Below are 13,534 nucleotides of genomic sequence, written 5' to 3'. Positions count from 1 at the left end.
ATTCTAAAATTGTTTTAGGTTTTACATTTCAAACGGAAGCATGAAAATAATTTATATACATCGGAAATGGCTTTAAATTATGTGATAGATCAAGTATTAGCAAATATTGAATGGAAGAAAAATAGTTATCAAGATGTTGCTGATTGGTTAATAGAATTTAATGAAATATGGGGCCGTTACGTTTAATTTATTTAAATAATTAGATAACAAATTGATCAATGATATATTTTTAAATAGATATCGCATTATATTTTTTATTATTTAAAAGAAAATGCAGTTCCTATTTTATTTTATGCGTACAAATAGGGGTTGCACAATTATTGTGAGATTTACAAAACACTTTCAAATACTTCGATTGATAATTCGAAGCCTGAGAGCTAGTTGGCTAATTAAAAAAAAAGCTAGTTCTCCTTCAGCATTATTTAACACATTTCGTAGACAAAAATTCCAACAAGTTAGATAATAATAGTCTTTTTCGACTTTCGAGTCAACTAGCCCTTAGGCAATTAGAAAATTGTATAATTTAATTAAACTAATTGTAAGATTCCGTACCCAAAGCTATCAAGGGCAAGTTGCATTTAAAACGGAAATGTTTTTTCCGAAAATAAATAAAAAGTGTATTATGAAAAAAGTTAAAATCGTCCATACAAACACGGAAAATCGTTTTTTCGTAAAGCGGTATTATGGAAGGTAAAACACTTCTCATTTGTAGATTCGATTATTTCAATGTCGGCAGTTATTTAAGAAAATTAAATGCGGAAATTTTTATTAATAATAGCTTGTATCTTTTACGTGCCAGACTGTTTTAAGTGATTTGTTATTTTTAAATTGAACAACTTTTTTTTTTGTTTTTCGTTTGTTTTATATTTTAAAAAAATTGAAAATTTTCGTAGTAATATGATGAAAAAATAAAATTTTTATTTATGTAAACAATGTAATTTATTTAGACCTTCATATATTCTCCTTAATTTATCCTCAAGTTAAAAATAAACTTCAAAGTTCTTGATAACAATAGGGAATATTCATGTATTTTTTTTATATTTTTAATTCATTGTTTACACCGTTATAACAAAGTAAAAAATATAAATACTGCTTAAAAATGTTGTATTTAAGTGTAAACAAATATTTAAAATACATTATAATTTTGAGATATTTAAACGCAGTTTATTGGCGCTCTCTGTTGATGACGTATAAGTACGCGATATGTCAATTTTTAACAGTTCAATGTATAATTGACACTTTAAAAAAATGAATTTACAACACAGAATTTACACTCGTTATTAATAAGTTTTCTAATAAAAAGCAGTAGAATAGTATAATTTAATGAAATACCATATAAAATGTAAGTAATTAATATCATACAGTATGTTAACAAATTTGACAAGTCCGTACTATGATGTCACGTCCGTATAAAAATTTGAATTTCCGTTTTAGAAATTTTTAAATGCCCTTACTGAATTTGTACTTTTATTAATTAATTTTAAGTAACATGAATATTCCCTATTATTAAATTTTATAATAATCAAAATAAGTTTTAAAAATATTAGACATTTTTTTGAAAAGACCGCTATAACGTGTATTCTTACCCGTCTTTTTCCTCAAGACTTCAGTAGTTAATTCATATATAAATTTTAATTTAATTTCATGCTTGGTTTACTTTATAATAAATTTAAATAATTTTTTGTTGGTAATTTATTTTTTAAGTAAATATTAACATAAATTTAAAATTGGATTTTAATAAATTCAAGGTCGTCATCATAAAGAAGACACACACCTATCCTTCATCATTACCGCTTATGTAATAAAATGTAGAACTACAAATATGGCGTAATATTTAATACTCCCGATATAACTGTATTCATAAAAGGATGTTATTACCCACATTTTTTACTTTTGCAATAAACAAATTAGAGAATAAGAAAGCTTGGTAATAGTTTTCTTTCTATAGAAGTTTTGAAAGGCTTGAAATTACTAATTCATTTTCTATCGTTGCTAGAACTAACATTGATAATGGAATTAAACAAACTGTAGTTTTGAAATTTTAAACTGTTTGTGACTCCAAAAAGTCAGTAAAACCCAGCGTTTTCGTTGTTATATTGCTACAACTAGGCTATTTAGTTAACCTAGCTATTTAGTCGCTCCTGACAAAAATTATATTCGCCGCTCTTTACACTATAACACCATATATATTTGGTAAGTATAATTGTAGGCATGTTAAAGAATTTCTCAGAAAATACTAAATACTAAATGGATTGAATTTCGGGTGAAATTCAGTATTCTAAATTCAAAAATCATTACATATTCAGAAAGAGGGGTTCCTCTTCTATCTTATTTAGGTATTTCTTCTTCCTTTTTTCGGTTTGGTTTGCTTAAGTGCTCAAAAAATTTAGCTCTGGCCCTTGATCAAAAAATTATAAGATAAGAGAGCACTTAATGTTTACATATTATTTTCACTTCTATACCATGCGTATATGTAATATACAAGGTATACTAAGTTTAGTCCCAAGTTTGTAACGCTTAAAAATATTGATGCTACCAACAAAGTTAGGTCGAGTTCGTAAATGAGCAACATAGGTAAATTGGGGCTTGACCTATGGGTCCGTAGGACCCATCTTGTAAACCGTTAGAGATAGAACAAATCTTTAAATGTAAAAAATGTTCCTTATCAAAAAATAAACAACTTTTGTTCAAAACATTTTTTCGTAAACGTCACTGTTTACCCGTGAGGAGTAATAAACACTATTTATGCATGGTATTTCAACAATTTACTCAGTCAATTGTTTGTTTTCACTTGTTTTATTTACTTCCTGCAAGATAATCAGATTCTGATTATAGTTTAAATTGGAAGTAGGTATCCATTTAAAGTTTATACAAAAAACTTAACAAAAATAAAAACCCTAAAAAAATAGTTATATGTCGTACTCAAAAAGTCAATTATTACAATATACATGACAGTGTTTTAAGAAATCAATATTAAAAAATATATATTTTCTTAATAATTATTATCGAATAAAATAATTTTGAATGAATGTAGTTAACAATAAATAAATTTAAATGAAAATAATACATAAAACATACAATAACTTCTATTATATACTTTTATTTGAACATTTAAGTAGTAGTTCGATTAGGTTAAGGTTAGTTTTTTGACATGTTTAACGGCCATCAAACTAATGGTGCATCGTCCTTATATTACAATACAAATAATTCAACAAATAATGAACATATAACACGAGCATCACTATGTAATTTAGTAAATACATGTTATTTAAATAGCGTATTATATACGTTACGCTATGCACCCGGTTTCTTACGTAAAGTGCATCATCTAGTTACCGATTTACATCAGCTGAATGCAATTTTATATCAAACAAAACACAAGAGTTCGTCGTTAGGACGTAACATACCAAGTTTAACTGGTTCAAGTTCGAGAAGTAATAGTAGCAAGGATTTGTTATCGTTGGGTAATGTACGTAATAATGATGCCGCAACGAGCAAACCCGATTTTCAAGTTATTATTGATGAATTACATGATTTGTATTTAACGATGCATAATCTGGAGGTACGTGATAGTTCTGAGCCATGTGGTCCACGAGCATTTAAACATGCATTTGTTAATAAACATAAAGCGTTTAGTGGCTCACAGCAACAAGATGCTCATGAGTTTTTAATGTGTTTACTGAGTTCGATTGGTGATACGTGCCAGCTGATGACGAAAAAGATCAAGGAGCTTCAATATCGCGAGAATTTATCGTAAGATATTTTAAATTTACTTTCATATTATTATTGTCAAAATGTTTATTTAGACCTTTTCATTTTAAATGACGATTCGCTTTTATTTTGGAAATCAGCGATGTTTGAAATGGAAATATCTCAGTTTTAAACAAAAAGATTCGTGGTTTAAAATAAAAAGGTCTATTCATTGTTTAAATGTCGGGCTCAACTAGCTACAACAATTTATAAGTATAGAGCAGTTGCGTTAATTTTTTATTTTGTCACTAATTCATATATTCAAAAGCATATTTAAGTACTTTTTTTTTTTTTAATTAATAATTCCATTTTTGTTTTATTAATTATTAATAAAAAATAATCATATTATTGAATAATAAAACGACTTGTAATTGGTTGTGACGTATTTATATCCGTTGAGACGGTGAACCAATAGGAATCACGCTAAATTCACATTTTTTTCGGCTTGTTTCAATGGAAAATTACGTTTTACCATAGTGAAAGCAAGTGGAGAGACAAACCATTCACCATTCTTCATTTTATTTTATCTATTCACCGTGCGGTGGCGTTACTAAAGCGGTATATTGACGTCACTGGCTCATTAAATCACATTATTTTTCATTGGATAAGATATCGTACAAAATTCCATTCGAAGAACGATTTTTAGGAAAATACTCATTTAATTGTCAAATGAACTAGATTTTTATGATTTTTGAATCCTGATTACTAAAGATAAAAAATCGGGACAATAATAAGTAGGAGCTGAAATTTTATGATGAAAAAAAAAAGTTTATTTGGACAAAAATTCCACCATGATGCAAAACTTCATCGCGAGTTTAATCTGTGCTTTTTTTTTTTTAAATCAAGGAAAAGTATGACAAATTGTACTGGAAATTCAGAAATCATCAGAGAACTAATCTTTGTGGCCTCCCCATTATTTTTACCAGTATTTTTTGTTTATTTCACGGCGACTATATTATAAAGGATTTTAAAAGAATCTCTGAATAACCTATTCGATATTTTTGTGAAATGTATTCTCAAACTCATATTTTTAGTAATTGTTAAATTGATCAAAATTATTTTGTTAAAGCTCTTAATCAATTAAATTAATACCTATAATTAAAATCTATTTTATTTCAATTAGATGTTCTCGTATATCAGAAAAAGTACCATCTTCAAAAGAAAAAACATGGAGCGTACGTTCATGGAAAAAACGTAAAAATCAACTGGGTAAAGATACAACCGGCAGTGGAGGTGATCTATCTGATGATACCACAAACAATTCCGAAACATTAGACTTCACAAAACTATCATTAAGTTGTAAATTAATCGATGATGATTTCGAAGGTGTCAGCATATTACGCACACGTTGCTTAGAATGTGAATCCGTAACAGAACGTAAAGAAGTATTTTGTGATTTATGCATTCCAATAAATGGCGATATCGAAGAAGGTGATCGATATGCAGCTGAAAATATATTTAAAGACGCAACAGTAACCAGTGAATATTTATCCGGTGCAAATAAATATTATTGTGAGAAATGTTTTAGGTATAATGAGGCACGCCGGGAAGTATGCTATCAAAAGTTGCCACGTATATTAATATTTCATTTAAAACGATTTATGTCGTCGGCAAATGGTACGGAGAAAATTAATTATTATATGCCAACACCGTTAGAGATACCATGTTTCTGTGATGAATGTTGCCAATTAGGTGATGGTAATCATATTCACATGTACACCTTATTCAGTATAATTATGCATAAAGGTGCAACAATGGCGGAAGGTCATTATGTGTCTTTTGTACGTGATTTAACCAATTATAATGATTATTTAAATTGTGATCTAGATTATGCGCTACCGATTACAACATCCGCATCAATTACAAATAATGAGAAATCAACAAATAATCGTTTAATAAAACAAACTCGATTTTTTAAAACAAAATCATCCAGTGATTGTGAGAATAATGGTGATGGTATTATATTGATGAAAAATCATTCATCAAGTGCTTCCACTGGTGGTGGTTCAACATCGTCGAATAGTATTTGTCGTAGTTTACAATGTTGTTCGATTAAAACGGCTGGTACTAAAAATAATTGTATTGATTTTAAAATGTCATCAATACATACGTGGTTGGAGTGTAACGATGAAATTATACGTACGTTCACATCGAAAGAATTTGAACAACAATTAGCTGATCATAAAAAAGTGACATCTACACCATATTTACTGTTTTATGTTAGGTCATCTGTTTAAATCATTATTTATATACTCAACAAAAAAATATGTATAGGATGTTTTCTATCTAATACAGTATTGCTTTTGGGCAAGTCATAATTATTTGGCAAGTGGCTACTCTTTTTCTAACTTATTACTGTCCGTGGTAACTGTTTCGCCTTAAAAGTGACGAATTAAAAAAATTTTCGGTATATCTCGCCGAGACTGATTAGATTTGAATGAAAAATATATCATTCGATAGCTTATAATTTGTAGTTTTTGAATCAATATCTCAAACATTTTTATCATCCGAGAGATTTATAAAGAATATTCTCACCAAATTTCAAAGGAATCGGTTGAGTAGAACTTGGGGTGCTATGTCAATCATCTCGAAAAATGCGTTTTACGTTTGAGCGACAATTCAGACATTATTTTGCTTTGTGTGCGAAAAATTCGGTGTTAAAAGCTTGTACAAGGAAAGCTTTTGATTGAACATACTCATTTTCGTGCAGGTTTTTAAAGGTCATATCAAATTTATAAATAAATTTTCAGAGTTTCAGCCCAGCACATAATATATTAAGGGATGATAAAAATGTTTGAGATATTGGTTCAAAAACTAGAAATTACGAAATGAATGTATGTATTTCATTCACATCCAATAATTTTTCACCAAGATATACCTGTTTGAAATTGCGAGAAAGTTTAAAAATAATTTTTTAAGTGCGCCACTTTTTTTGCGGGACAGATCAAATTATTTTAAACAATATGGTCAGTGTTGAGTAATTAACACGAAATAGACATCACATAACTGACGTAAAATTTGTATGCAGTAAAATTTCTAACAATATTTCTAAGAAAATAAATTGAATTCTAAATAAATGATAATCATTAAAAGTGGCAATCTGTTACCAAAAAGTGTAGTCCACTAACCTGATTTATCGTGTATCGCCTTTAATTTATAGTTGCTCAAAGATTTTAGCAGAATCAAAATGGTTAAGACACTGAATTGAGCATATTTATAGTAATTTTATTTTTGATTCGGTTATATTTTTAGAAACAGCATTACATTAACAATTAATATTTATTTGAAAATAATTACTACAAATTAAATCCTATTTCAAGAGTGATTTTGACTTCCCTTAGTTTTAGAAAATTTGTTTAAAATTGTATTTTCGGACAGTTTTATTTCGGTTTATAAAGTAGGAAAGGTAAACAACATTTGAAAACGTCTGTTACAGGTATGACGATCCTTAATGGGTCAAATAACGCGATTATTGAAAGGTAAATAATGGTCACAGCGCTGATTGTCATGACGTAATCGCAAAACGATTAAAAAAATTGTTACATGGTTAATTTTATTTATGAGAGGCAATTTTTTTTTTTGACTAGCCTTTGCGGCTATTTGGAGCCATCGGAAAAGAATGTTATGGAGATTTGAGCATAAGGTAGTTCAAAATAATTGGATTAAATAAATTGACCTATAACAAATAAAATTAAACCTGACGCGCTCGTTATTTCCCCTCAATAATTACGTAATTCTTAATAATTAATTGTTGGTGTAACTTCTTATTATTGTTAGCTTCAGAATATTTTATATTTTTTAACCAAAAATTTAATAATCGTAAAAAAAACTAGTCATTTAATTAGCAAACATAAATGAAATCGCTGGAAACGTATTCAAGACTTATTAGGATAAAAAAAACATGTATTTTTTAATTATTGTAAAATTTCTCTTGGTTATTTCCAAAATCTGTTGTCTATTGTTATTGCAGGTTAATTACAATAGATTGATGAGTGTTGTTAACATCGATAAAATTATTGAACAGAAGCTAACAATTTTTAAAAATAAAGGCGATTCGATACATGCAAAATGTCCTGCATACGATTAATATATAAAAAAAACTGTATATTCATTAGTATTCAACAATCAAAATTATAATCTTAAAAAAAATATATTAATTACAAAAACAGTTAGATTAATTAATTCATTCCAGATAAGAAAAATAATAATAATCATTTCGATTAAAGATATTAATTTTATTAATATTACGTTTGTGGCTAAAATTTTGATAAATAAAAGGGAATAATTGTTAATTTAAATCATTTTAACATTTCAGATCTGAAAATATTACAGCCCCACCCTGTTATATAGTGACAGAAAAAAATTAGTAATTTTGTACTGTTTGCCAATGATAGGGAGGGGACATATTTACAGCCACAAGCAACAGATAAATTTAATATACGCTAATAAAATTTCGGCTTGATATCTCTTCTTTTTTGAGTTATCGTGATCACAGACAGACAGACATTCAGACGTAACATCCATATTAAGCGGTACAAACTTGGGACTAAACTTAGTATACCTTTATATATTTCATATATATATATATATATATATATATATGGTATAAAAATATTGTTACAGTAAAGTTTGTACACCAGAAAACCATCTGCCAATAAATTTTTAGTGTATTAAACAGTCTTGCCTCTTATTCAAATGAATGACAGACTTTAAAAACTTGTTCTGTTTGCTGCTTGTGACTGTAAACATGTCCCCTATTATTGACAAACTGTAAAATAATTGTTTTTTTTTGTCAATATCTGAAAGTCTACTCCTTTGATTGGCCCATGGTAGAACTAGACAAGGTATGCTCTTATGAAGGTAGGAGTAGGATGAGGACATTCTCTCACTCTCTCGCACGATACCCAGTCACCGCCATATTGCTTATTTGTTGATAGTGTAGGCGCTGAGTAGGTTTTGTATGCATTTCCAGATCTTACCGAACAGAGAGTGTATTTCGACGTATTTTGACCCGCTGAATCCGAATTTTTAGCTTGCTCATCGCTCAAAAATATAATTGTTTATACGGCCATAGCTCCTGAGCTATTGAAATTTAGAAAAAAAACATTACGTTCGAGCTGTCAAGTTGGTCAATGTTTTGTTTACATATTTGCAATGCCAAATTGCCTCATAAAAGATTGAAAAAATCTGAGGCGGAAAAAGTTCATTAATCATTAATTATTCATTCATTGTAAGGAACTATTTTTCACACAAGGATTGTTCACACAAACGTATTCACTTTTCTTACATTTGAACCAAAACTTGTCCACCATCGAGTATACCTTGTTTAATTCTACCAAGGATAGGCCTGTTCATCGATTTACTTTTGTTTCGGACAGTTGTCAAAAAACTAGAAGATATTTGATATGTCTTTACTTGATTGACATCTGTACGAAACAAAACAAAAAATTTTTTTTAAATGAAAAGCCCTATCAATTTATGTATTTCTTAATTTTAGCCACAATTAAATATTATCTGATTTAAATAAATTGCCATTTTTGTATAATTATTTACAAAAAAATGTGCAAACAAATATTATAATAAATGTGACAGATAATTAAACATTGTTGTGCACTGAAATATATTCTCAATAACAAAATATATTTTTATAATAAAAAAAAACAAACAAAAAATTTAGTAAAATTTCACTACAAATATTAAGTTAAGATTCTGTGCTAATTAATTATATTATATAAAAATATATATAATCGTTTTTATGTGTGTGTGTATGTAATTATATCTTGAAACAGTTCGACCACAAGTTGTGATAATAGTTTTTAAACAAATAAGAATATTGGCTTTAAATTTTATACATTTAAAAACATAAAAGCAAGCCATTAAAATTTATTGGCAAACACAATCTATGTAGAGACTGGCAATTCGTAATTCTTTTTAACAATTTAGATTAATTCGTTATTTATTTAGATTATTGATAGTTTAAGAGATCTTTTCATTGCTTGTTTTGTTTGACCATCAAAGATCGAGCCATATTAAAAGAAAAAATATAATAGAAATACTTTTTTAATGCGGAATCGGGGCAAATTTTATTCGATCGTAGATGACATATAACACAGGGCGCTAAAAATACCTCAAGATCGTATGTGTAAAAAGGTAGAGGAAAATTTATCTTGTAATGTTATTCCTATAAAAATTTAATGTAAAAACTAAGTTTTTAAAGAATTATACTCTAATATAATATATTTTACCACTAATAGCTCTGTTACGAAAATTAGTTATTTTTTAGCCTCCTCCAAGCGTTGTGTAACTTCTGGTTTGACTATTTAAAAAAGCAAACTGTATTCTGCCTGTTTAAATCCTCGATCTTTTAGTAGCCCGTTTACAGCCTATTGAATTTAATTAAATACAAAGTTTTGAGCAGCGGGTGAGTAATAATATCCTGAAATTCCTGTTAATTTAGTTTTCTTAAGCCAAAAAATAGGACAATCTACTTACAATAATGGTAAAATAAATAAAATATGAGTTAGGAAGATAAAATACAGGATATTTTCACGAAAAGATTTTCTAGAATCAAATTCATTGCATCTGCCGGTCAGGAAGACTTATTATACTTTAAAACTAATAAATTTTCACATTAACAAAATCCTATAATAACTATACAGGGTGTTCTTTAATTGATAGTAAAAACACTACTCAATTAAACTTATCAAGATGAACGCGAAAAAGCTTTGCACCAAATTTCATTCTATAGAATTATATGTCCATCCCTACAATTATATTAATAAAGTAGTGTATCGTAATTATGGAAAACGCCTGATATAAAACTCATGCACGGTGCCAATATGAAATAAAACAAAAACAGTGTGCTGTCTTTATCGTCGCATTTAATCATCTACTTATGTCACTTTCTTAGATTATTATTACCATAAACAAGACTCCTCCTTTAATAGAGCAGGAACTGGAAGTATTTAAGTTTGCAAAATGTGAGGATACTTTAAAACTAAAAAAGTTTTCACTTGTATAAAATCCTGGAATAGCTTTGTAAGCCAATATGCACCAATGGCGTCCAATTTAAATTCAATAGGTTCATGTGAACGGGAATTATAATTTCATTTAGTAATAGAATATGTCGATAGGAATAAAATAGGTTGTGTTTTATTTTAATAATTGTAGGATACGTCAGGAACATTGTTAAGTAGTTTCAATGATATATGAAATGAGAATTTTTAAATATTTATTTTTTATCAAGCAATAAATAATTATTCTCTTAGTAAGAGTAAAAGCGCTTCCCCTGGTTTCATTCTTTTTTAATTATTCAAAACTATATAAAACAATATAAAAACAAACTGCGACCATATTTTTAAAAACAAAACCGTACTGTCAATATTTGATAATTATTTTCAAAATAACCGTCACTGCCAAATTTGTTAAGTGCGCTCAATTATTATTATATGAAACCAGATCAAACATTTTTATTATTGCTTCAAATAATTTTTTCTCGATAACTTAATATTTGTAGATATTTTGAAAGATAAGAGGAAAACTATCTTCCGTATATGTCGTTTCTCAAATTTTTTTTTAAAAACAAATAAAGCAATTATTTCATGACAGGGAATGAGTGATATATTTAATTTTGTTTTTGAATTTATTAGGAAATATTTTGCTTTCATTTATGTTTAGAATATTTCATCACATTTTCGTTGCTGTAGCATGTAATCGAATTTCTCATTTAGTACTATAAAATTACATAAAAATAATGTAAAATATACGAAATCGACTTTAGAGGTAAAGAGATTTGAGTAATATCTGAATCTATGCAGCTTACTTCGATTGTGTAAGACTCATTTATTTGAGAAAAATTATCTGCATGTATAGACAATTAAACTTAAAGTTATTTTTGTTAGGTTTTGGGCAAATATTCAATAGTTTATCTAAAGAATCTATTTTAAATGAACTAACTTTTAGCTTTTAATGAAATAATAAAAAAAATTACCGGAAATAGAATTTCGGACATCTTGCTGCCTTAATAATAATAATAATAATAATACATAAGAGGGTTACCGCAAATTGGTCGCTAGACCAAGGGGTCTGCCGTGCCCTCCTTGAGAACAACCTGTAACGCGAAAGCGAGACGAGAAGTAGATATATAAAATTATGTCGAGGCTAAACGCCATGGAGACAGCCCACAGCTTCTCCGCCGGGATTTCTTCCAGAATTTATGGATATAAGGTTACGGACTCTAAACATTCTAAACCTGACGCTCTGCAAGTTTCTGCAGGTGAAAATAATATGTATGAAGGTTTTACCGTCCTCCATACAGACCCTACAAGAGGATTATCAGAGATCCCCATGTTATGAAGGTGATAGTTCAATCGACAGTATCATGTCAAGAATCCCGTCACCCTTGCCAACTGTGGTATTGAGAGCTTCAGGCGAGCGAACTCAAATGTCTGCCCCAATTTTTACTTCTTTTTAAATCTTAAACTTTGCATTCTCGATAAATTGTATAAACTTAAACTTTTTTCGATAAATTGCAAATCACTTGTTGAGTATTTTGCCAAAAACCGAAACAAGTCTATTTCGTTTGAGTTTGATAACCTATGCCATATTTTTTGTATTTTTTATTCCATTTCATTAAGACGCCCATTAATTACGTAGTTATAGATCGATGTGACAGATTATTTATGGATTTCAAACACATAAAATGGCTGGATGCTACGACAGAATGAGTGAAGATTGATTCTTTACTAGTATGCAGTCCTCGATGAGCTATCATTTGTTACGTTCCATGAAGCAGTAATAGCTTTCGATTTATGATTGTAAACAAATCTCTCTACCTCTTTGTTAAATTTCAAAGTCTATATTTTCTAATTTTCCTGTGTTAATTTTAAAAAAACTCATTATAACGTAATTAATAAAGCAGTTTATTTTGAAAAGGGCATTCCGTTTTTCTTAAAGACAGTTTTAGATACACGTAATTAACGCTTTGTTATAAATTTCAATGCGTTGTTTTTAATTTCACAGTATTTAGAATAATTTTAGAAGTATTAAAATAATTTACAGCGCCCAGATAAGATATTAATTTAGAATAATGAGTTTGAATTAGATTGTTAATTAAATAGAGACAGTATTCAATATTAAATTTTTTCTAACAAATTTATACGTACCACAAATGCAGGAAAACATTTGCCATTATAAAACAAGAAAATTATATTTGTTGAAAAAATAAAAACACTTATTGAAAAAAAAATTAAATTATTTATTAATAAATTAATAATAATTGAAGAAATTCTTATTTATTGAAAATTTAAATGTGCAATAAAAAGCATTAATCCATTTACTTCTCAAAGATATCAAATTTTCTTGTAAGCTTAAACAAGTGTAAGGAAAAATTTATAAGTCTGAACGAATAAAAATTATTTTGTGATGCGAATGAATTTAAATGTAACGTGCGTGAATACTACACGCATGCGATTGAAAGAAGTATAGAATTTTATGAATAAATTGAAATCTATTTTTTTGTAATTAGTTTAAAAAAAAAAAATTAGTTGGCTAAACACTCTGTGGTTCTTCTAAATTGACTGTTTAATCTCGTTTTAGAATAATGAAATACTATTTTTGTTTTTAAATTCAATGATTTTCATTTATCTACTTAAAAAATTCATTGATTTTCTTTTATCAACTTAAAAATGAACCAATTGCATTTTCTTGTAACAAAATAAAGTAAGACGATCGAAATATTCGATCGAAATATACCGATTGAATATAAATAATCTTAAATTACATC

At 28.0% G+C, this 13,534-nt stretch overlaps 2 protein-coding genes across 3 annotated transcripts in view; both read left to right on the top strand.

Annotated features, from left to right (window-relative positions):
- The window catches only part of LOC123297959 (aminopeptidase N-like), an 89,938-nt gene extending 89,110 nt beyond the window's left edge, over positions 1 to 828 (top strand). For both annotated transcript variants that reach the window (XM_044879803.1, XM_044879811.1), the window contains exon 13: positions 19 to 828. In XM_044879803.1, the coding sequence (XP_044735738.1) occupies positions 19 to 186 (168 nt within the window). In that variant the 3' untranslated portion in view covers positions 187 to 828. The remainder of the gene's footprint in view (positions 1 to 18) is intronic.
- Positions 829 to 3,039: 2,211 nt separating this feature from the next.
- Positions 3,040 to 6,910, top strand: LOC123298063 (ubiquitin carboxyl-terminal hydrolase 1). The gene is made up of 2 exons (XM_044879961.1): positions 3,040 to 3,753; positions 4,874 to 6,910. The coding sequence occupies exons 1-2, from the start codon at positions 3,152 to 3,154 to the stop codon at positions 5,985 to 5,987; spliced, it is 1,716 nt and encodes a 571-aa protein (XP_044735896.1). The 5' UTR covers positions 3,040 to 3,151; the 3' UTR covers positions 5,988 to 6,910.
- The last annotated feature ends 6,624 nt before the right edge of the window (positions 6,911 to 13,534 follow it).

Source organism: Chrysoperla carnea, chromosome 1, assembly GCF_905475395.1.
Source record: "Chrysoperla carnea chromosome 1, inChrCarn1.1, whole genome shotgun sequence".
Lineage (NCBI taxonomy): Eukaryota > Metazoa > Arthropoda > Insecta > Neuroptera > Chrysopidae > Chrysoperla > Chrysoperla carnea.
The sequence above is the reverse complement of the archived record's forward strand: the minus strand, read 5'-3'. Positions and strand labels throughout refer to the sequence as shown.